Source organism: Vulpes lagopus, chromosome 2, assembly GCF_018345385.1.
Source record: "Vulpes lagopus strain Blue_001 chromosome 2, ASM1834538v1, whole genome shotgun sequence".
NCBI classification, from domain to species: domain Eukaryota; kingdom Metazoa; phylum Chordata; class Mammalia; order Carnivora; family Canidae; genus Vulpes; species Vulpes lagopus.
In genome coordinates this window covers 168,616,736-168,640,726 of record NC_054825.1, presented here as the reverse complement: position 1 = coordinate 168,640,726, position 23,991 = coordinate 168,616,736, and the positions used below count along the sequence as shown (strand labels likewise).

General features: G+C 55.0%; 1 protein-coding gene across 2 annotated transcripts in view; it reads left to right on the top strand.

Moving 5' to 3' along the window:
* Nucleotides 1-335: 335 nt before the first annotated feature.
* Nucleotides 336-23,991, top strand: part of MEGF8 (multiple EGF like domains 8) — a 42,102-nt gene continuing 18,446 nt past the window's right edge. For both annotated transcript variants that reach the window (XM_041743454.1, XM_041743453.1), the window contains exons 1-22: nt 336-1,280; nt 8,227-8,390; nt 8,680-8,886; nt 9,665-9,845; nt 9,927-10,015; nt 10,760-11,175; nt 11,608-11,753; nt 11,891-12,013; nt 14,418-14,572; nt 14,880-14,999; nt 15,358-15,502; nt 15,585-15,748; nt 18,676-18,876; nt 19,283-19,483; nt 19,927-20,163; nt 20,990-21,108; nt 21,198-21,329; nt 21,428-21,541; nt 21,954-22,202; nt 22,693-22,892; nt 23,216-23,426; nt 23,530-23,779. In XM_041743454.1, the coding sequence (XP_041599388.1) occupies nt 1,094-1,280; nt 8,227-8,390; nt 8,680-8,886; nt 9,665-9,845; nt 9,927-10,015; nt 10,760-11,175; nt 11,608-11,753; nt 11,891-12,013; nt 14,418-14,572; nt 14,880-14,999; nt 15,358-15,502; nt 15,585-15,748; nt 18,676-18,876; nt 19,283-19,483; nt 19,927-20,163; nt 20,990-21,108; nt 21,198-21,329; nt 21,428-21,541; nt 21,954-22,202; nt 22,693-22,892; nt 23,216-23,426; nt 23,530-23,779 (4,011 nt within the window). In that variant the 5' untranslated portion in view covers nt 336-1,093. The remainder of the gene's footprint in view (nt 1,281-8,226; nt 8,391-8,679; nt 8,887-9,664; nt 9,846-9,926; nt 10,016-10,759; nt 11,176-11,607; nt 11,754-11,890; nt 12,014-14,417; nt 14,573-14,879; nt 15,000-15,357; nt 15,503-15,584; nt 15,749-18,675; nt 18,877-19,282; nt 19,484-19,926; nt 20,164-20,989; nt 21,109-21,197; nt 21,330-21,427; nt 21,542-21,953; nt 22,203-22,692; nt 22,893-23,215; nt 23,427-23,529; nt 23,780-23,991) is intronic.

Genomic DNA, 23,991 nt, shown 5'->3' with positions numbered 1-23,991 from the left:
CCATCTGTGAAATGGCATTTTGGGAGGGGCCTGCATAAACCTGGCCTTCACGTCGGCCCAGACGCCGGCAGCACTGAACGAGCGATTCGTCTACCAGAACCCTCTTCACTGCACCGCCTTTAATTCTGCCGTCTCTTCTCCAGTCAGAGCTAGAGGCGCCCTCCAGTGGCACAGACTTTGCTCAACCACCTGTACCCCGAGTCCGGCTTACGACTTTCGCACTGCGCATGTGTACTTCTCTCTTCGCAGACGGAGGAGGTCACTGCTGCGCACGCGTCTGGGAGCAAATGGGCGGGGAAGCTTCCGGAAGTCTCCTTCTGTGGAGGGGTGGGGTTGGATGCTCCGCAGTCCTCCCAGGGCCGCTCTGACCTGCGGCTCCGCCGCTTCTCGCCTCCTCTCCATCTTTCCTCCCACAGCGGCCGCTCGGCCCCCGCCCCCTCGTCCTCCCAGCGGGTCTTCCCAGGCCGCTCTGGCCCGAGCGTCCCCTCGTCTCTCTGATCTGGCCCATCCGGCTCCGGAGGGAGGCGCGGGTGGGTGAGCAAGCGAGTGCGTCTATGGGGTCCAGGCCCGAGCCCCTGCAGACGGGCTCCGCCCCCGACACCCGCTCGCGCCCCGCCCCCGGCTGGAGGGGTCTCTCTCGGACCTTCCAGGCCTGGCCCGGCACGACCCGCACCCTCTATGGAGGCCCCCGCCGGGCTGTAGAGCCCTTCGCCCCCTGGGGACCCACCCGTATATAAGGTCCGTTTCCGCCTGCAGCGGCCCGAGTCCGTAACTGCTGGACACCGTTTATGGGGTCAGCTAGCCTATGGGGGCCCGTAACTATGAGGGACTCCCACGGTCCCTAGGGGTCGGCCCCGTCCATAACGACCCCATCTACAGGTCCCTGCATGGGTCTATAGGGCCTACTCCTCGACTTCCCGAGCCCGTCTGCAGCGGCGGTCCCCGTCGCGGGGTCTGCAGTTCCTCGACCTCCCGGGTCTACAAGGCCATGTCCCGTCTATAGAGGTCACATTTGCGGGGCCTCACGCCGCGTGGAGGTTCCTCTCCCGGCCTTTCAGGCCTGTCCCGTCTATAAGAGTCTGCGGGAGGCGCGATGGCCCTGGGCTCGGCTCTGGCCGTGGCGCTGGCTCTGCCGTTGGCCCTGCTGGGGCCGCTGTTCCCTGGGGCCCGGGCAGGGGACTGCAAGGGGCAGCGGCAAGTGCTGCGGGAGGCTCCAGGCTTCGTGACGGATGGTGCGGGCAACTACAGCGTCAATGGCAATTGCGAGTGGCTCATCGAGGGTGAGTGGGGCCGCGTGGGTCACACACCCACCCATTCGCTAATTCATTCATTTGTGCACTCATTAATCCCACTCACTGCATTCCCACACCCCGGTTCTGGTCTAGGCCCTTTGCTCTGAAAAGCAGCCAACCTGGGCCCTGCCCTGGGAAGGCCTTGAAGTCTGGTGGGGGAGTTGCACCCAGACCCAGATGGACAGTTACAAGCCAAGAGCATCAATGAGAGTTATTCTGAATAACTGTTACCAGCTCAGGCTCTGAGCCCAGCCACCTGCTTCAAATTTGGGTTCCACTTCTCACTAGCTTTGTGAATTTGGGCAGGCACTTCCCCTCCTCCCAAGTGGGGTTCACGCTAGTTCTGCCCTCATAGGGTTGTTGGAATTAAATGAGAACACTATTGAACAGGCCTGGCACATAGTAAGTACACAATAAATGGTATTAGAATTATACTGTCGTTATTTATTTATTTACTTATTTTTAAAGATTTTATTTATGAGAGACACAGAGAGAGCCAGAGACATAGGCAGAGGGAGAAGCAGGTTCCTCACAGCCTGATGCGGGACTCAGTTCCTGGACCCCGGGATCACACTCTGAGCTGAAGGCAGTTGCTCAACCGCCGAGCCACCCAGGTGTCCCTATACTGTTGTTATTTTTAAAGTACTTTGATAAAGACATTGTTTTTTTTTTTTTTTTTTTCAGTCATTCATGTGCCAGACATGTTTGCTACTGGGACATAACAGAGACCAGGACAACCCTAGCAATCTGTGATGATTTGGGGCTTAGAATCCAGTGGGAAAGACAAACACATGAATAGACAATGACAATCCAGAGGGGTTGGGACTGTGATGGAAGAACCCCAGGAACCTGTGGGAGCCCAGAGGAAATGCCTGGCCTGGAGGCTGGGAGAAGAGAGAGGGCTTCTTGGGGGAAGAGATGTCTGAGCTGAGATCTAAAGGACCAATAGTAATCAGCCAAGAGGAAGAGGAAGAGCATTCCAGAGGGAACAGCCTGTGCAAAGGCCCCATCCCTATCCTTATGGGTTCCTAGTCCACTGTGGGGAGCAAACCCACCCCAGAGAGTGAGAAGCTCGGAAGACCTCTGACTTAGCCTGGCTTGTAGCTAAGATCAGAGGCTTGTGTAGGAGGGAACAGAAGGGCACCCCAGGCCAGGAGAATAGCCCATGCAAAGGCCTGGAAGCAGGAAGGATGATGCTTTGGAGAAACTAGAAATCCAGTGTGCTAGGACACAGAATACAAGACAGTGAGCCAGAGGGTGGAGGACTTTGTGATTTTGAGCTATACCCTGAGGGCAGTAGGGTGGTGGTAGTGGAGTCCAAAGGCAGGGGATGGAGAAGTCCAGGAAGGCTTCTGGGCAGTGGATATAGGAGCTAGTGTCCAAGGAGAAATAAGAGTCCTCCAGAGGAGGTTCTGGGCAAAGGCCAGAGGTGTGATGGTGCAGATCATGCATAGCCTCCCTTTACAGGCTGCAGACCTTGGTCTTTATCCAGGGAGTTGTGGAAGGGTTTTGAACAGGGAAGGACGTGATCTGATTTATGCTTTAGGTCTCTGTGGCTGTTGCGTGGGGTATGGATGAAGCATGTTTCTTGGGGACCAGTGTGTCTGTCCCCAGCTTGGGAGCCATCCCTGTCTGGGGGTGTGGGTGAGCATAGAATGGGAAGTATATGTATGTGTTTGATGGACACTTCATTCTCTGGCCTTATAGAGCCCCAGCCTGGTTGGGGATGGTAAGGCTGGTCGCAGACACTCATCCCACAGTATGTCCAGGGCTGAGACAGAAGGAGGTAGGGGGGTTGGGTAGATGGGCTTAGGGGGTTGAGAGTATTCTCCTGGGGCGGGTCACAGAGGAGGAGCCTCTGAAGTAGAGTTCTGAAGCATTCATAGGAGTTTATTGTATGAAAAAAAGGAACAGCTTCTGTGAAGACAAAAGAGAGGCAGGTGTGTCTCTGGAGCCATGTCTGGGTTTTCCTGGTCTGATTGGACTGTTGGCTGAGAGGTGGGGAGGGTGCCACAAGCAGGGGAAGAAAGTCATGCTGAGCAGCTTGGCGTTTTCTCTTGCGATAGGTGGGGAGCCACAGAAGAATTTTGAGCCATCAGCCTGGTAGGGGGTGAACTGGAGACTTGGTGTGCTGGTCTCGCAGGAGAGGATGGGTGTTGAACTGGGCAGAAATGGAGGAGGTGGAGAGAGCGCTGAGAGATGTTGGGGAAATTTCACCAGTGAGACTTGGGGACCAGCTGCCTGGACATTGGGGTAGGAGGGAGTCCAGGCGGCTTCCAGATCCTCTTGATCTCCCGTGCTTCCCCACTGCCTATCACCTTTGAGAACCAACATGTTCCCCCATCTTTTAAAAATAAGCAGCTGACCCACTTCCTTTTGTACCACATTCATGCTTTATTGTAGCTAGTCCTCAGAACATCCTCATGAATAAGAGGCATTCTGCTTTTGAAAAGCAGGGAGTTGGGGCACCTGGGTCGCTCAGTGGTTGAGCGTCTGCCTTCAGCTCAGGTCATGGTCCTGGGGTCCTGGGATCAAGTCCCACATTGGGCTCCCTGCAGGGAGCCTGCTTCTCCCTCTGTCTGTATCTCTGCCTCTTTCTCTTATCTATCATGAATAAGCAAGCTCAGGTCGTGATCCTGGTGTCCTGGGATCGAGTTCAGCATTGAGCTCCCTGTAGGGAGTCTGCTTCTCCCTCTGCGTATGTCTCTGCGTCTCCCTCTGTGTCTCTCATGAATAAATAAAGTCTTAAAAAAAAAGAAAAGCAAGAGGTTGGGGTGCCTGGGTGGCATAGTCAGTTAAGTGTTTGGTTTTTTTAGAGATTTTATTTGACAGAAAGAGACAGAGAGAGAGAGAGCACAAGCAGGGGGAGAGGGAGAGGGTGAAGCAGGTTCCCCACTGAGTGAGGAGCCCGATGTCAGTCTTGATCTCAGGACCCTGGCATCATGACCTGAGCTGAAGGCAGATGCTTAAATGAGCTACCCAGGTGCTCTTAAGTGTCCAACTCTTGGTTTTGGCTCAGGTCCTGATCTCAGGGTCATGAGATTGAGCCCTGTGTCAGGCATTGTGCTCAGCGTGGAGTCTACTTGGGTTTCTCTCTCCTCCCTCTGCCCCTCCACCTCCCATCCCTGTGGGCTCTCTCTCTCTCTCTCTCTCTCTAAAATAAATACATATCCAAAAATAAAATAGGGGCACCTGGGTGGCTCAGTGGTTGAGCATCTGCCTTAGGCTCAGGTTGTGATCCTGGTGTCCTGGGATTGAGTCCCACATTGGGCTCCCCATGGGGAGCCTGCTTCTCCCTCTGCCTATATCTCTGCCTCTTTCTCTGTGTCCCTCGTGAATAGATAAAATCTTCAAAAAAAGAAAAGAAAAGAAAAGAAAACCAGGGCGTTTTGGGGTTGGAGCTCTGTCCAGGAAGACATGGGGGATGGGGCCATGTTGGGTGGAAGCAGGAGATTTTGAACTTAGGAACTTGGGGAAAGCAGATGGTGAGCTGGCCTCTGGCATGTCCATGACAAAGATGTACTTGTTGTGATCCTGGGAACTGAGCTTGTTGTGATTTTAGTTGAGGTTGGCAAGATTCTGGGAGGTCTGGTTGCCTGGTCTGGCTAAATGGTTCTTCTTCATTCTCCAGACCATGGTTTGGGGTCTATGTGATGTTCTCGGGGCAGGGCGGGGGGGCTCTGATCAGAACCTGATGGAGAGCTGCCAACTTCAGTATTCTTTCTTTTGTGCATTTCTTCATTCCTTCATCCAGCATTTCCTGAGCCCTTGCTCAGTGCTGGACCCTGTGTTGATTAATGTCAGGGAGGGACCCTAAGATGAGTTAGCCTTTGGCCTGGCCCTCTGGGCCTCCCTGGATGTAGAGGAGACAGACCCAGACATAGATGGTTCTGGCTCAGAGGAATGAAGGTTACAATGGAAAGTGAGAACCCCCAAGATAGGCATCTAACATAGCCAGGTGGCATCAGAGAAGACTTCCTGCAGGAGGTGGGGAAATTTGCTGGTGTGAAGGGAGTATGTGCTCCAGACAGAGGGAGAGGCTTAGTGCAAACTCCCAGCTCCTGATGGAGTTGCAAGCAGTGGGGAGACATGAAAGAAGATGAGACTTTATTTATTTATTTATTTTTAAGATTTTACTTATTTATTCATGAGAAACACACACGCACACAGAGAGGCAGAGACATAGGCAGAGGGAGAAGCAGGCTCCATGCAAGGAGCCCGATGTGGGACATGATCCTGGGACTCCAGGATCACGTCCTGGGTTGAAGGCTGGCGCTAAACCACTGAGCCACCCAGGGATCCCCAAGATGAGACTTTATTTTATTTTAAAGATTTTATTTATTTATTTATGAGACAGAGAGAGAGAGAGAGAGAGAGAGAGAGGCAGAGACACAGGCAGAGGGAGAAGCAGGCTCCATGCAGGGAGCCTGATGTGGGACTCGATCACAGGTCTCCAGGACCACACCCCAGGCTGAAGGCGGCACTAAACCGCTGAGCCACGGGGCTGCCCAAGATGAGACTTTAAACACGGGGTTGGGAGCTGGACTTTCCCCTCGGGATGGCGGGGAACCATGGAGGGCTTTTTTTTTTTCTTAAGAGAGAGAGAATGCTAGCAAGCATAGGGGGAAGGGGCAGAGGGAGAGCTTTATTCTTTCTTTATTTTTTTGGTGCTGAAAGTAGGAATGAACCAGGGATAGAGGGAATCTTTTTTTTTTTTTTTTTTTTTTTTGATAGAGGGAATTTTAAGCAGGTTCCACACTCAACTGAGATCATGACCTGAGCCGAAATCAAGAGTCAGACACTTGGGGCACCTGGGTGGCTCAGCTGTTTGAGCATCTGCTTTCAGCTCAGGTCATGATCTTGGGGTCCTGGGATCCAGCCCCACTTGGGGCTTCCTACTCTGTGGGGGGCCTGTTTCTCCCTCTGCCTGCTGCTCCCCCTACTAGTGCATGCCCCCTCTCTCTGTCAAATAAAGAAATAAAATCTTAAAAAAAAAAAAAGAGAAACTGAACCAACTGAGCCACCCAGGTGCCCCAACCATGGAGGGCTTTTGAACAGGGTGGGGCCATGGCCAAATGCCAAGTTGGAACAATCTCAGGGACCCTGGTCAGGGCAAGACAGGAGGCCAGGGAGAGGCTGAATGAATCAGTGGTCCTGGTGGGAGAGGACGAGGCCTGGGCAGGCATGTTAGAGTCACCATCTTTTTTTTTTTTTTAAAGATTTTATTTATTTATTCATGAGAGACACACACAGAGAGAGAGGGAGAGACACAGGCAGAAGAAGAAGCAGGCTCCACGCAGGGAGCCCGATGTAGGACTCCAGGATCACATCCTGGGCCGAAGGCAGGTGCCAAACCGCTGAGCCACCCAGGGATCCCCTAGAGTCACCATCTTGAATCTTCCCACCAGCCTTGGTGGGTGGGGAGAATATCTTCATTTTACATCAAGGAAACTGAGGCTCAGAGAGCCTGTGGAACCAGCCCAAGATCACACAGCTAGTGAGTAGTGCATGAGCATCTCTGGTATACAGATGGGTGTGCTGGAGGCATGGGGGAAGGGGCTGGCTCAGGGTCCCCCAGCAGGTCAGGAGCAGAGCTGAAACTCAGGTCTAGTCTTTTGAGCCCCTAGTGTGGGATGTGGGATGAGAGTTAGGAAGGGCCAGGGGATCCTGGCGGATTAGCGCCTGCCTTTGGCTCAGGGTGCGATCCTGGAGACCCGGGATCGAGTCCCACGTCGGGCTCCCTGTGCATGGAGCCTGCTTCTCCCTCTGCCTGTGTCTCTGCTTCTCTCACTCTCTCTCTCTCTGTGACTATCATACATAAATTAAAAAAAAAATTAAAAAAAAAAAAAAAGGAAGGGCCAGGCCTTTCCGGTGGTCCTAGCTCGATGTCAGCTGGGACTTAAGTTGTTGGAACACTCACCTGGGTCACATGCCCAAGAAAGCTCCCTCACAGGGCTGGCAGTTGCAGCTGGTGGCCGCTCAGCAGGGACTGTCAGCTGGGGCGCTTACACATGGCCCCTCCATGTGGCTTTGGCTTTTCATAGCTTGACAGCTGTGCTCTGAGAAGGAGCATTCTGTGATGTTCAGGTAGAAGGCGCAAGGCTTCTCTGATCTAGCTGTGCGAGTGCCAGAGTGTCCATCCTGCTCTTTTGTCTTGATAAGCTCATCTTTCTGAGGGTCTTGGATACAAACGGCAAAGAATCAGCCCTCCCCTCTCGATGGGAGGAGCTGCCAAGAACTTTGAATCGACCTCAGTGCAGTTATAACCCTACTTTACAAATGAACAGACCGATCTAGAGAGGTTAGGTGACTTGCCCAAGCCCACAGCTAGTAGCTGGTAAGTGGCAGAGCCGAGATGTGAGCGCAGGCGGTTTGACTCAAGCCGGTGCCTTTAGCTACTAGGACAAACTGAGATGAGACCTGGATGAGGGCCCAGAGGACCTCTGGCACTCCGAGGTTTGGCCCATCCAGGGGGAAGAAACTGGCCTCTTCCCGTGGAACTCTGATCAGCCTGGAACAGGGGACCCTCCCACCTGGGAGTAGGCTTCTCTGCTCAGGTCTGAACCCTGCCCCCCAGGTATAGTGTCTGAAGCTCAGAGATAAACAAGAAGAGCTCCATGTGACCACTGGAGTGGGATTCTCTCTGGGGCACTTCAGTTTTCCCATCTGAGTGGTGGGAGGTTCGGCGCCTGGTCTCAGGAGTCCTTTCCAGGACTGACACTGGGATTCCTTCTCTGGCTCCTGTCCTTGCTGTCACAGCTCTGATCTCCCGGGGCCATGAGACCAGGAGCCCCTTGAAGGCGGGGCTCAGGTCTGACTCATTTTTGGGCCTCCAACATCACCAGGCATGGCTTGGTACTTTTGGGTAGGGGCACATGGAGGCACAGGGAGGGGATGCACATCTGAGTCTGGCCCCTGTGCTCTCACCACCCAGCCCCAAGCCCTCAGCACCGGATCCTGCTGGACTTCCTTTTCCTGGACACGGAATGCACTTACGACTACCTGTTCGTGTACGATGGTGACTCTCCCCGAGGGCCCCTGCTTGCCAGTCTGAGTGGGAGCACTCGGCCTCCACCCATCGAGGCCTCCTCAGGCAAGGTTGGTGGGGCCAGACTGTGGTGGGGGGACTGTGGGGGCGCTGGACTGTGGGGTTCTGGCTGGAGGTCTAGGTGGAGTTTGGAGGAGAGAGGGGGTTTAATACACAGAAGGAAGCAAAAGAGGGGCAAAGAGGCAGCAGGAGAGACTTGACGTCAGACCAAAGGATACAAGGGCAGAGAAGGGTGGAGAGACAAAGGAAGGAGGTGGGGCTCCCCAGGGTGGGGTGGGCACAGGAGCAGACCACCATCCCAGTCCAGGCCCCAGAGCCGAGTCCATCCTGTGCCCGCAGATGCTGCTGCATCTCTTCAGCGATGCCAACTACAACCTGCTGGGCTTCAACGCCTCCTTTCGCTTCACCCTATGCCCCGGGGGCTGCAGCGGCCATGGGCAGTGCCAGGCCCCCGGCGTGTGCACCTGTGAGCCTGGCTGGGGTGGCCCTGACTGCAGCCTGCAGGAGTGCCCAGCCTACTGCGGCAGCCATGGCACCTGTGCCTCGGTGAGCCTGTCCCCAGCTGTGTCTCCCTGGGCCCCTGAGTGGTGGCCATCTCACCCACTCCATCTCCGGCCTCAACCCCTGCCTGAAACTCCCCTGCCACTGTGCCCTCTCCTGTGACAGCCACCCCATCGCTTCTTGGGATCCTGCCATCACCCACAGATCCCGCCTCCACCTGTCACTCCAGCCATATCCCACCTTCACCTGGAGCCCCTTCTCTGCCTGAGCCCACTTCTGTCCTGCCTGTAACCTACCTCTCACCTGTGAACACCTGCCTTCCTCTTGTTGGGCCCAATTCCATCCTCCCACCCAGCCACTTTGTCAGCCCTGACGTCTGACCACTGACCTCGGACCTCAGCCGTGCACATCCAGCTTTGGGGCTGCGGCACGTCTTGAGCTGTCCTGCCTTCACCTCCCCATATTGAGGTCTTCCAGCCCAGGTTGACCTTGCCCTCACCACTGTCCTCCTCCAACCTTTCCTGCTGTCTCTCCTTGTTGTCCTCTCCGGGGCCTTCTGTCATTCCCATTCCCTTTTTTTTGTGTGTGAGTCTGTCTGCTTTTTTCTACCTTTGTGCCCCCATCTGGTTGTTTCTGTGTCCCTTTCTTCCTCCGTCTGTTGGCCTGTCTCCTTCCTGGCTCTTATTTCATCTCTCCTTTTCCATCCCATCTTTTTCCTTTTCCCTTTCTGTCCCATGTGTCTCACTCTGGCTTTGTCTCTCCTCCCCCTGGCTCTCTCTTTTTCTCTCTCTATCCTTGCCTTTGTGCACCTGTGTCCCTTCAGCCCCTGGGACCATGCCGTTGTGAGCCTGGCTTCCTGGGACGTGCCTGTGACCTGCACCTGTGGGAGAACCAGGGCGCTGGCTGGTGGCACAATGTGAGTGCCGGGGACCCTGCCTTCTCGGCCCGAATCGGGGCGGCTGGTGCCTTCCTGTCCCCGCCGGGGCTGCTGGCCGTGTTTGGAGGTGAGCAGATGGGATGCATGTCTGGGGTCTGGCGGCCTGGCAGCCTGTGGCCAGGGCTTGAGCCTGTCTGCCTCTCCACAGGCCAGGACCTCAACAGCGCCCTGGGGGATCTGGTCCTGTACAACTTCTCTGCCAACACCTGGGAGCGCTGGGACCTGAGTCCTGCCCCGGTATGGATCCCCTTTTGCCCCCCACCCCACCCCCACCCTGCTTGGAGGCGCCTGTGCACTCTGGGAGACCCAGCCGGGGTCCCCTGGAGTGGCCCCTCACCCCATACGCTCCCACCCTTGCAGCTTGATATGGGTCCACCTCCTCCCGAGGCTGCTTTTCTATCTCTTATTTTCTTTTTTGTTCCTGTATTTCCCTTTTTGCATCTTATCCTTCTGTACATCTCCATCTCTTTCTCTTGGTTTTTCTGTCTCCATTTTTGTCTCATGTGTTGATCTTCTGCTCTCTTGTGTTGTGTCTCCCCTCTGGGCTGTCTGTTTGTCTGTCTACATTTCTCTGCCATCTCTCCTATTCCTGTCCCCCTGCCTCCTCTGCCTCTTTTTTTTTTTTTTTTTTAAGATTTTATTTATTTCTTCATGAGAGAGGCAGAGACATAGGCAGAGGGAGAAGCAGGCTCCCTTTGGGGAGGACTCTGGAATCATGCTGTGAGCCAAAGGCAGATGCTCAACCACTGAGCCACCCAGGCTCCCCCCCTACTTTTTTTTTTTTTTTTTTTCAATTTGTTTTTATTCACTCGTGTCTGCCTTCCTAGGTCTGTCTTCTTTTCTCTCTTTGTGTATCCCAGGCTATATTTCTCTATGTCTCTGTCTTTCCCTCCATGTCTCTGTCTCTGCATCTCTCTGGCTGGCTTTCCCTGTCACTCTTCCTTTGTGTCACCATCCTGTCTCCTGGTCTCTTCCCCACAGGCTGCCCGTCACTCCCATGTAGCTGTGGCCTGGGCCGGCTCCCTGGTGCTCATGGGTGGTGAGCTGGCCAATGGTTCCCTCACTAGTGACGTGTGGGCTTTCAGTCCGCTGGGTGGGGGCCACTGGGAGCTCCTCGCACCACCTGTCTCCAGTTCCTCGGGCCCGCCAGGCCTGGCAGGTCACGCAGCCGCCCTAGTGGACGACATCTGGCTCTATGTGTCTGGTGGCCGCACCCAGCACGACCTCTTCTCCTCTGGCCTCTTCCGTTTCCGTCTCGACAGCACCAGTGGGGGCTACTGGGAGCAGGTGGTTCCAGCAGGCGGGCGGCCCCCTGCTGCCACCGGCCACTCCATGGTGTTTCATGCCCCCTCTCGCACCCTGCTTGTTCACGGTGGACACCGGCCCTCCACCGCCCGGTGAGTGACCTGCCCGGCAGTGCCAAACCTGGCTCAGGACCCTGGGTCTTCAGTCTTTAGTGATCTTTGCCTACTGATGGACTAGGGCAGTCATCCGGTCCCTCCTTCCTTAGGTCATTCACTTGTTCATTCATTCTCTTATTTTCTTCACTGCTCACCAACTCTCTAACCCTCCGTCCACTCTCTTGGCCACTTAACTTCCCATGCACTCCCACCTGTCCATCCACTCAGCCATGCCCTGCTTGGTGGCCAACCCTGGCTACATTATGTATGGAATCCAGTGATGAGCCAGACCTGGGTCTTGCCCACCAGGAGCTTCTTGTTCTGTGGGGACATAAACCCCATTATGCCAGTCTCCCCCTGCTCTTGAGAGCCCAGAGGAGGGAGAGGAGCCCTTCCTGCCCTGAGCCCCTCCTCTGTCCTTCCCAATAGGTTCTCTGTGCGGGTGAACTCCACCGAGCTCTTCCATGTGGATCGGCGCGTGTGGACCACCCTGAAGGGCCGGGATGGACTTCAGGGCCCACGGGAGAGAGCCTTCCACACAGCCAGTGTCCTGGGGAACTACATGGTGGTCTATGGTGAGGAGGCTCCCTGGTCCCACCTGCCTGCCTACCTGCCAGCCAGGGCCCCAAGCCCACACTGAGCTGGGGCTCCCTACATGGGTGTCCCCACCGCCACCAGGCTTGCCAGCTGTGCCCCTTTCGTCCTTTCCCAGGAGGCAACGTACACACCCATTACCAGGAGGAAAAGTGCTATGAGGACGGCCTCTTCTTCTACCACCTTGGCTGCCATCAGTGGGTATCAGGGGCCGAGCTCGCACCCCCAGGAACCCCAGAGGGTGAGTGGCCTGTCTGTTTTCCTGAGGGGTCCTGAGATTCTGAGAGTCACACATCACCTGACAGCGAATCTGGGCTTTGGGCAGGAGCCACCTGGGTCCTTGTAGGGTGAGCCAGGTGTCCTGTTGGAGGAGGCCTCCAGAGGCAAGCCTCGGGAGGAGTCAGGGCAGGGGCACTGTTGCCATGGAGACGGGAGGAGTTAGAGCCATCTAGGCTCTAGTCCAGATTTTGCCAGTTTCCAGCCACCCAGGGAACTGTCTCCATGTAGCCTTTTCAAAGTCCTATGATGGGCAAGTGGCAGAACCAGGATGGCTGGCCCTGAGCAACCGTCTACACAAAAATATCATTTCATCTCTTTGTGCCTCAGTCTCCCCGTCTGTAAAGTGGGGATGACAGTAACACACCACTGGGCTGTCACAAGAGGTGCGAAGAATGAAGACCGCCTAGCAAAGGGCTCAGTATGTTGACTTTCTGAAACTGTCAGGATCCTGACCCAGGGCCTGAGGGCTTGCCTGGAAGGGGGTGTGGAGAAACCCTTCAGACTCACTCAATCAGACTGCTTGGAGAATCACACGGAAGCCATGGGCCCTCTCCAGAAAGGCACCTGTACACACAAACTGGGCATATCATTTCATGGGGCTGTGGACTTCCAAGAGGCCCATCTCTTCTCCCCATGCCACTTAACAGAAGAGTGAGGAAGAGAAAACAAGCATGAGGAAGGGACATTGACATTTAAGGGGTAGGCTGGCCAAAGGGTTCCCCATGGAAGCCTATTTGACCGTCAGGAATAAAGCCTTGGCCTGGCCTTCGAGGCCTATAATCCAGGGCCCTTCTGCTTGTCCTTTAAAGATTTTATTTATTTATTTATGAGAGACACAAAGAGAGAGGCAGAGACACAGGCAGAGGGAGAAGCAGGTTCCCTGCGGAGAGCCTGATGCAGGACTCGATCCCAGAACCCTGGGATCACGCCTTGAGCCAAAGGCAGGTGCCCAACCACTGAGCCACCCAGGTGCTCCCCGGGTTCTCCTTTAGGCCAGAGTGTGAGGTTTCTGAAGCCCTCTTCCTCCATGGTTTTTGAGTCCCTGGGCTAAGTCCCATGTGCTTGCAGAGCATAGGAATCGGTAAGTGGGTGAGGGATCACCAGTCACTGACCACTTACCCATCAGTCAGAACTCTTGGTTCTGAGTAACAGAATCCAACCCAGTCAGCTTGAGCAGAACCAAGTTCTCAGCTCACTTGAGTGACAGCTGGCTTCAGGCTGGCCTGGGTCTGGGTGCTCACCTGATAGCATCAGCTAGTTCTCTTTAAAGTGGGAGAGGGTGATTTTCCACAGTAAAATCAGAGGCTATCACCAGGAGGGAGGCTGGTGCCAGACAGACAAAACCACGTGAGAGTCAGGGTAGCCTGCCTCGTGGTTCCCTGAGGGCAGGAAGATGGTTCTGTTTGTTGAGGAGGAAACCAAAATTCAGAGAAACTGAGTCCCTTGCCCAAGGCCACACAGCTAGTCAGACCCATGATTTGAACCCAAGGAAGTATGGATGCCTGGGTGGCTCAGTGGTTGAGCGTCTGCCTTTGGCTCAGGTTGTGATCCCAGGGTCCCGGGATCAAGTCCTGCATTAGGCTCCTCACAGGGAGCCTGCTTCTCCCTTTGCCTGTGTCTCTGCCTCTCTGTGTGTCTGTGTCTCTGCCTGTGTCTCTGCCTCTCTGTGTGTCTGTGTCTCTGTGTGTCTCTCATCTTTAAAAAAAATCTTTTTTAAACGACTTTATTTATTAATGAGAGACACAGAGAGAGGCAGAGAGAGACACAGGCAGAGGGAGAAGTAGGCTCCACTCGGGAGCCTGACGTGGGACTCGATCCCGGTCTCTAGGATCAGGTCCTGGGCTGAAGGCAGCACTAAACCTCTGAGCCATCCGGGCTGCCCAGAAAATTTTTTTTTTAATTTTATTTATTTGTTCATGAGAGACATAGAGAGGCAAAGACATAGGCAGAGGGAGGAGCGGGCTCCATCCTGGGTCTCCAGGATCATGCCCTGGGCCTAAGACACTCAACCGCTGAGCCATCCAGGTGTCGCAGAAAAAAATTTTTTTAATTAAAAAAGTGAAATAAATAAAATGAATCCAAGTAAGTGGTAGACCGGGGAATTGAAGCCAAGTTTTTCTGACCCCAAAGATCATGCTCTGTCCTAAAGGTGGTTTGGGCTGTGGCTGTGGGAACTCTGGCAGGGCCAGGGCCAGGCGAGCTAAGATGGTTTCCTTGGACACATTGAGGTAAAGCAGGAGGTGAGAGGCTGGGCTGAGGCATAGGAGAGTCCGTAGTCCTCCAGGCAAGGGAGCCGAAAGTGTTGGAAGGGAGATTGGTTGTAATCTCATGTCCTTGGTTGGGGGTGGGGGTCTGTATTCTCCTAGGCCGAGCAGCACCTCCCAGTGGTCGATATTCACATGTGGCGGCTGTGCTAGGTGGCAGCGTCCTGCTGGTGGCTGGGGGGTACAGTGGCCGGCCCCGTGGGGACTTGATGGCCTACAAGGTGCCTCCCTTTGTGTTCCAGGCGCCTGCCCCGGACGTGAGCACGGGGGTGATAGGGAGAGGGTGGCTGGGGAGGAGATAACCTGGTCCCCAGGGAGGAGGGAGAAAGGTGGGGTGGGTCCCTGGGAGAAGGACTTGGGGGTCCCAAGTCCCTAGGAGAGGAAGGTTGGTTCCCGGGCCCAAGCGGGGGGAGGAGTGGAGGTCCCTGGGGCTGAGGGCAGAGTGGATAGAGAGGGGTCCAAGGTGCCGAGCAGGTGAGGTTCCTGGGGTAATCAGAGTGCAGGGGCATGAGGGAACAGGCTCCAGGTCTGAGGAGACCCCTTTTTCTCCCCATCTCTCTGCAGTACCACTTAGACTACTGCTCCATGTACACGGACCACAGTGTCTGCTCCCGAGATCCCGAATGCAGTTGGTGTCAGGGAGCCTGCCAAGCTGCACCACCTCCTGGGACTCCCTCTGGGGCGGTGAGTGACTGTCACAGTGCTCAGTCTCCTAGCATAGAGACCCGACGACCCTCAGTGTCTCCCTCTGTCGAAACCTAGTAGAGAAGGACTTTCTTCCACTTGGGAGATTTGGTGTCACACCTAAGATTGGCATTCCTGACTGCTGTCCCCTGAGCCTCTGACCCCTCCTGATCCTTTTGAACTTACGACCCTGTCCCTAGATCCCCTAGCTCCTGCCCTCTTGATCTTCCTAACTGGCTTTCAATTCCCTTCTGCAATTTCCTGATGCTTTCTACCCCAAGACTTCTGAATCTACAGTACTTCTCGGGTCCCATACTACCCTGTGGACAGTAACCCCTGTCCCCTCCCCTCCCCGCAGTGTCCAGCTGCCAGCTGCCTGGGCCTGGGCCGCCTTCTGGGTGACTGCCAGGCCTGCCTGGCCTTCAGCAGCCCCACAGCTCCTCCCCGGGGGCCTGGGGCCCTGGGCTGGTGTGTGCATAATGAGAGCTGCCTCCCTCGGCCTGGTGAGTGTGCAGGGGCAGTGTGGGAGGGGGCGGTGCAGCACCCCATACTGACCTCCATTCCCCCACCCTCCTATCCTCACAGAGCAGGCCCGCTGCCGAGGGGAGCAGATCTCAGGCACTGTGGGCTGGTGGGGGCCTGCCCCCGTATTCGTCACATCCCTGGAGGCCTGCGTCACCCAGAGCTTCCTGCCTGGCCTGCACCTGCTCACATTCCAGCAGCCGCCCAATGCCTCGCAGCCTGACAAGGTGGGGGGCCAGGGGGTGGGGCCCGGTGTGGAGTGTTGAAGGGTCTGGTCCTAGAGTTTTCATTTTTCAAATGGATCTGTACCAACTCTTATGTTTGCCCAATAAGTCTTTACTTTCAAGGGTCTAATTTTTTTTTAAGATTTTACTTATTTATTTATTTATTTATTTATTTATTTATTTATGAGCGACACACAGGGAGAGGCAGAGAGATAAACAGAGGGAGAGGCAGGCTCCTTGCAGGGAGTCCGATGCAGGACTCAGTCCCTGGACCAGGATCACACCCTGAGCTGAAGGCAGATGCTCAACCGCTGAGCCACCCAGGCGTCCCAAGGATCTGATTTTTTTGCACTGACCTCAAAAGATTTTTTAAAATTGTGCTGAAACACATATTACATAAAATTTACCATTAGTGATACTAAGTGCATTCGTGATGTTGCACCACTGTCACCCCCTAGTTCCAGAACATTTTTGTTACCCCACAAAGAAAAGTCCAGATCCATTAAGTAATCCCTCTCCATTACCCCACCCCTGCCCCAGCCCCTGGCAATCACTAACTGTTTAGTGGTTAGTGGTTGGCAATCCACTAACTCTGGATTTGCCAACTCTGGATATGTCATATAAATGGAATCATGTATATATTGTCTTTGGCACATGGCTTCTTTCACTTAGAGTAATGTTTTCAAGGTCTAGCCAGATTGTAGCTTGCCTTAGACCTTCATTCCTTTTTATGGCTGAGTAATGTTCTCTTGTATGGCCGTGCCACATCCATTCATCAGCTGGTGAACATTCAGGGTATCTAGTGCTGCTATGAATGTTCATGTGTAAGCCACTGTATTTTCTTTCTTTTTTTTTTCTTTTTGGAATACGTTTTTTCTTTTTAACAGTACTTTCCTTTTTTTTTTTTTTTAAATTGAGAGAGACGTACAATATTATGTTTCAAGCGTAGAAGGTGATTTGAAATTTGTATATATTGCAACAAACACCTATTTTTTGCGGGGGGGGGTTACATATCTAGGAGCAGAATTGTTAGGTCATGTGGTGATTCAATATTTAGCTTATTTGAGGAATCACCAAACTTTTCCACAGCGGCTTCTTGTTAAATTTTATTTATTTATTTTTTTTAAGAGAGAGCGGGAGAGGTGGAGAGGGAGAGAGAGAGAATATTAAGCAGGCTCCATGGTCAGTGTGGAGTCCCACATGGGGCTCAATCTTAGACCCTGAGATAATGACCTGAGCTGACCTGCTTAACTGACTGAGCCACCCAGGTGCTCCTCCTTATCGATTTTTAAAAGAGGTAATATAGTTGTATGGTTCAAAAGCTATAATAATGTAAAAAGTTGTGGAGTGAAAATCTCTCCCATCTATTCCACTCCCTACCTTCAGTGTGGGAAGCTGTCCCCAGCATCTCCTCAACTCAACCCACCCTGACTTTCCCTAGAAGATCTATTTGGATTTCTTTTTTTTTTTTTTTTTTTTTTTTTTTAATTTTTTTTAAATTTTTATTTATTTATGATAGTCACAGAGAGAGAGAGAGAGAGAGAGGCAGAGACATAGGCAGAGGGAGAAGCAGGCTCCATGCACCGGGAGCCCGACGTGGGATTCGATCCCAGGTCTCCAGGATCACGCCCTGGGCCAAAGGCAGGCGCTAAACCGCTGCGCCACCCAGGGATCCCTGGATTTCTTTTATACCCTTGCAGGGTCTACCTATTCAAATATGTATAAATGTGACATTTAATTATTTTTCTTTCTTGCACAGAAAGTAATATTCTAGCCACACTATATTGCCACTTCCTTTTCTCTTTCTCTCTTTTTTAAAGATTTTATTTATTTATTTATTTGCAAGATAGCATAAGTAGGGGGAGGGACAAGGAGAGGGAGATGGAGAAGCAGATTCTTTGCTGAGCAGGGAGCCTGATGTAGGGCTCCGTCCCAGGATCTTGGGATCATGACCCGAGCTGAAGGCAGGCGCCCAACCAACTGAGACACCCAGGCACCGTTCCTTTTATTTCTTAATGTATCCTGGCAAGCGGGCAGCCCGGGTGGCTCAGTGGTTTAGCCCCACCTTCGGCCCAGGGCATGATCCTGGAGACCCTGGATCGAGTCCCATATCAGGCTCCCTGCGTGGAGCCTGCTTCTCCCTCTGCCTGTGTCTCTGCCTCTCTCTCAATCTCTTTGTCTTTGAATAAATAAATAAAAACTTAAAAGAAAAATGTATGCTAGCAAGCTTTTTAGAACTTACGAAACACCCTCTTTTTTCTTTTATTTTATAGCTTTGTAATATTTCATTTAGATTCTAGGCCTGAAGTGCTATACTTTAAATAAATAGTCTCCCATTGACAATTACTGGGGTTATTCCATTCTTTTGCAATTACAAAATGCATGCTAGTCATGTAGTGTATCTGTCATTTTGAATGTTGGATCTGGACTCCTTTTTTTTTTTTTTTTTGAACTATGTACTTGTTTATTATATAACAGAGAACATGTTAGTTACATAGGGTGAGGTCCAGAAGGGCCATGAGCAAAGGAGCTCTGTCCCCATAGAGCTGGGGTGTGACCATCTGCTGGCGCACAGATGTGTCCACTAACTTGGAAGTTCTCCAAACCCTGTAGTTAAGAGACTTTTTAAAAAGCATGGACTCTCAAGGGGTTTAGTGGAAAGGTGGAATGTCGGAGAAGAAGCTCCTGAGAGGTCTGGGGTCCGGAGTTTCATGAGAGAGGTGATAAGCGGGGTCAGGACCCTGCTGTCTATTGTCGAAGTTGGAGTCCTAACTCAGAGGGCCCCTGGCCTCTGTCTTTTGTTTGATGAAAGAGGGAAGGAGGTTGGGGTGCCTGTTCTTTTCAGGCTTTGATGTTCACCTGAGGGGTGTGGACACCGTGGGGCCATGCGGAGAGGCACTCATGCATCCCCTCCCTCCTGGTTGGTGCAGGTCCTGATTGTCCGCAGTACGACCATCACTCTGACGCCCAGCCCAGAGACCGACGTGTCCCTGGTCTACCGTGGCTTCATCCACCCACTGCTGCCGGGAGGGCCTGGGGGGCCGGGGGCTGAGGATGTAGCTGTGTGGGCCCGGGCCCAGCGTCTACATGTCCTGGCCCGGATGGCCCGGGGCCCTGATACGGAAAACATGGTGAGGGTGCCTGAACATTCAAGGGGCTGTTAGTTATAAATACAGGGACTGTGGTGTGTGATGCAGGGGAGGACCTGGGAGAAATCAGAGACGTGGGATATATCCTCAGTGGAGGGAGGACCCTGGGGTTTTCAATTATGAAAGGAATTGTGTGATGGGGAATTTTGAAGAATATGGGGAAAGCCTAAGTTACTGAGTCAGACTTCCCCCAAGGAGGAGGTGGGTGGAAGTGTTGGGGGGAGGTTGAGGGTTTTCGGAGGTTTTTGGGGTCCAAGGAACTCTGAGGCCCTCTTCCTCTTCCCAGGATGGAGGTGAGTGTTAGGTGGGGTTGAGGCTCTTCGGGGTTTCAGGGGTTGGGGGAGCCGGAACGTTCTGAGGCCCCTGTCTGTCCCTCACCCCTATGCAGGAGGAGGTGGGGCGCTGGGTGGCTCAGCAGGAGAAGGAGACAAGGCGGCTACAGCGCCCGGGGTCTGCTCGCCTCTTCCCTCTGCCTGGCCGGGGCCACAAGTACGCGGTGGAGATCCGGGGCCAGCTCAATGGCTCGGCAGGCCCTGGGCATAGCGAACTTACCCTGCTGTGGGACCGGACTGGCGTGCCAGGTGGCAGCGTGAGTACCCAGGCCCCAGCCTCAGATCCCCTGAACTTCCTGAACCCCAGACCACAAAGTCTGACTCTCTTGACCTGACCTCCCACTCTCTGACTCTTGAACTTTGAGTCTCCTTGAGCCCTCCAGACCCCAACCTCTGACCCCCAGACTCTGACCTGATCTCACTTCTGACCTCGGCCTACATCTGTCTCCTCCTGCCCTTACCCCACTGGCCCTGACTACTGCCTCCGTACTTGGCTCTCTAATCTCTAGATTCTCTCAAACCCTGATCCCCCTTTGTCTGCTCATCCCAAATCCTGAATTTCTACATGATTGAGTTCTCAACTTTGTCTCCAAACACTTAAGTCTTTAGCTCTAAAGCCCAACCCCTACCCCTAACCTCAACTCCTGCCCTGGGACTGGGGAGTGTGGACCCCAGCCCCTCATGTGAGCCCTTCCCCCAGGAGATCTCCTTCTTCTTCCTGGAGCCCTACCGCTCTTCAGCCTGTTCCTCCTACTCCTCCTGCCTGGGCTGCTTGGCGGACCAGGGCTGCGGCTGGTGCCTGACCAGCGCCACCTGCCACCTGCGCCAGAGTGGGGCCCGCTGCGGGGATGATGGGGCCGGTGGGTCCCTGCTGGTGCTGGTGCCTGCCCTCTGCCCTCTCTGTGAGGAACATCGTGACTGTCACGCCTGCACTCAGGTGCCTGCCAAGCCACGGAGGGGAGGTCTCAAGATCAAGGCAGCTGAATCAGGCAACTGGGGAGGGGGAGGGCCCCCTGGAGTTGGCACGGGCATCTGAGAGGTCTCCTGGGTGCAGTGGGGAGAGAGAGATGAGGCTGTCGTCCTTGCTCTGGAGGTGAGAGAGGCTAGAGAATAGGCTCCCGGCAGTCAAGACCGTCCCTGTTGTAAGGGCCAGAAGACGCAACTTAGCACTTCTTTACTGGAGGGACATTTATAGGCTGGGGCACCAGAGCCCAGGAGTAGGTCTTTAGGCCTTTGTTACACACCATGTAGTCAGACACCCACTTCTCCATTCCCTGGAGAATTATTCCTTGGGAGTGGCAAGGGAGCCACAAGGGCTCCAGATATTCACCCCCTTGCTCAGCCCCGAGTCCCAAGTGGAAGAGAGTACCTTTCTGTCCCCACCGCACTTTCACCCCCAGTTCAACTGAAGTCTTAGAAGCACATTTCATTGGCTCTGTTTGGGTCTTGTGCCGACTCTCAGACCCATCTGTGAGGCTAGAAGAGGAGGGAATGTGGCCCCCGGCCCACGTCTGGATCTTAAGGATGGATTGGCCCCAACTAGACCACACATACGTGTTCTTTTGCCCCCAAAGGGGAGTGGGTCCTAGGAAGGTGGGTCCTGTGAATGCCCTCCAGGAAGGGGAAAGCCTGGAGAGGCAGGCAGCTGGGGAGGGGAGGGGAGCTGGAGGGGGGGGGTCTGTGGGTTTGAGCTGGTGATGGGACTGTTGCTGGGAGTCCAAGGTAAATGACTTAACTGGGCTTTTACATCTTTAATTCCCCAGGACCCCTTCTGCGAGTGGCATCAGAGCACCAACCGCAAAGGGGATGCTGCATGCAGCCGGCGGGGCCGGAGTCGGGGTGCCCTGAAGAGCCCTGAGGAATGTCCCCCGCTCTGTAGCCAGTGAGCCGCCTGGGCCCAGGGAGAGGGTAGATAGGGGGTTTGTGGGGGCCGGTACACGGTTTGACGCTGCCCCTGCTCCCCGTCCCCAGGCGCCTGACCTGTGATGACTGCCTGGCCAACTCCAGCCAGTGTGCCTGGTGTCAGTCCACCCACACCTGCTTCCTGTTTGCCGCCTACCTGGCCCGGTACCCGCACGGGGGCTGCCGAGGCTGGGACGACAGGTGCAGTCTGGGCAGGGTGGCAGGGCTCACAGAGAAGAGGGGGGTGTGGGAGGGGGGAGAGGGTTTAGACACGCCTACCCACACCTGTTGCCCTACAGCGTGCACTCCGAACCTCGATGCCGGAGCTGTGACCGCTTCCTGACCTGCCACGAGTGTCTGCAGAGCCATGAGTGCGGCTGGTGTGGCAATGAGGACAACCCCACGCTGGGACGGTGAGGCTGGGTGGCCGGAGGGTGGAGGGTGGAGGGCGGGCAGGGTGTGCAGCTCTCCTCTTGCCCTGATTCTAATGACCATGGTCTCTTTGTTTCTCCTCCCCTTCTCCATCCCTACTCTTTCCCTGTCTCTGTGACTGGTTTCTTCTGGTCTTCCCATCTTGTCCTTCTGTTTCTGTCTTTCCTTCTCTCTTCCTTTCTTTGTTTCCTTGTCTCTTTCTCTTGTTTGCCTGTTAAAATCTTGCCTGTCTGACTTCTCTGAGCATCTGTCTCTTTCATTTCTCCTCGTGTCTTTCTCTCCATATTCATATTTCCATTTCTTTAATTCCCATTGGCCCTTCGCTCCCTGGCTGTGTCTCTTATTCCTTTATCATCTCCCCCTTCCAAACCTCCCATCTCCTGTGCCTCCCAGGTGCCTCCAGGGGGACTTCTCAGGGCCGCTGGAGGGAGGCAACTGCTCCCTATGGGTGGGAGAGGGCCTGGGGCTGTCGGTGGCCCTTCCTGCCCGCTGGGCATATGCTCGCTGCCCGGATGTGGATGAGTGTCGCCTGGGTCTGGCGCGGTGCCACCTGCGGGCCACCTGCCTGAACACACCCCTCAGCTATGAGTGTCACTGCCAGCGGGGCTACCAGGGCGATGGCATCACGTACTGCAACCGCACGTGAGTGGGTATGGGTTTCCATGGAGATGTCGCCCCAGAGCTGGGCCTATGGAGATGGAGGGAGGAGTGCCTCCCAGGGAACCAGCATCTCTGGTGAGCCTGGGGTTTTTACTTTTCAGGGCAGGTCCTCATTAGAGTGACAGGGTCCCCCGGTGTAACACTAGTTACTGTGGGGACAGGTCACCCACGGACTGCGGGCCATAGTCTTCAGCGTTGCCATGGAGATGGAGGAGGACCAAGTTGAAAGGGGTTTTCACAGAGCAGATCACCAGTGGTGATATATGGTTACTATAGAGACAGGAGTTACCACGTGTGGTGGGGTTACCTTGGAGACAGGGCCGCCCACAGAGTCCTTGGGTGGGGCGGAGGAATAGGCAATACCCTGTGATGGCGTTGCTGGGGAGAGGATGGGGTGGAAGGGGACAATAGGGAGGTGTGCCTTGGGGGCTCTGGCCCGCCCAGCCCTTCCCCACCCCCGCCACACCCTCAGGTGCCTGGAAGACTGTGGCCATGGTGTGTGCAGCGGTCCCCCCGACTTCACTTGTGTGTGTGACCTGGGCTGGACGTCTGACCTGCCCCCACCCACGCCTGCCCCGGGACCCCCTGCGCCCCGCTGCTCCCGGGACTGCGGCTGCAACTTCCACAGCCACTGTCGCAAGCGGGGACCTGGCTTCTGTGATGAGTGCCAGGGTGAGCGGCCTCATCCTCAACTCCCGGGGCTGGCCTCAGGGACCCTCCCTGGGCTCCGGTTTCCTTTCTCTGCCTGGGCTTCTGGGTCCCCTCACCCAGCTCTGGGTCCCCCTGCCCCATTGCCTGCTCCTGACCCCAAATGGTTTCAGTGCCAGCCATCTCTTGGGTGGGGCCTCAGGCTCCCCTCTTGGGGCTTGCAATTCCTCCCCAATCTGGCCCCAGTTATCTTCCTCTGGAGCAGCCATGGGGGGTCAGGGATCAGCTGAGTGTTCCGGGCTCCTGCCCTGCCCTGACTCTACGTCCTGCCTGTGGGGCCTCCACAGACTGGACGTGGGGGGAGCACTGCGAACGGTGCCGGCCTGGCAGCTTTGGCAACGCCACAGGTTCGGGTGGCTGCCGGCCCTGCCAGTGCAACGGGCACGGGGACCCGCGCCGTGGCCACTGTGACAACCTCAGCGGGCTCTGCTTCTGCCAGGACCATACTGAAGGTGCCCACTGCCAGTTCTGCTCCCCCGGCTACTATGGGGACCCCCGGTGAGCCAGGGGTCAGCCAGGTGGGCCAGGGTGGGGTTAGGGACATGATGGGATGGGGTGGGAATGGTCTGACGTTCTTGCTCTCTCTCCTCCATCTCCCCAGGGCTGGTGGCTCCTGTTTCCGGGAGTGTGGAGGTCGTGCCCTCCTCACCAACGTGTCCTCTGTGGCCCTGGGTTCACGCCGGGTTGGGGGGCTGCTGCCTCCAGGTGGCGGGGCAGCAAGAGCCGGGCCAGGCCTGTCCTATTGTGTGTGGGTTGTCTCAGCCACCGAGGTGCTACAGCCCTGTGCCCCTGGGACCCTCTGTCCCCCACTCACCCTCACCTTCTCCCCTGACAGCAGCACCCCCTGCACGGTGAGTCCCAAGGGCTCCAGAGTTCAGGCCCATGTCTCCCCCACCCAGTCTGAATCTGCAGGCAGATCCTAATCCCACATCCCTGTTTCTTTATTCTCCAAATCCAAAGCTCTCTTCCTCAGACCGCAGACCTCCGGTTCCCCAGACCACCTCCCATCTCCGGAGTCCCCACTCCCCAGTCTGGGCATGGTTAATATTTGTACTTTGTGTGC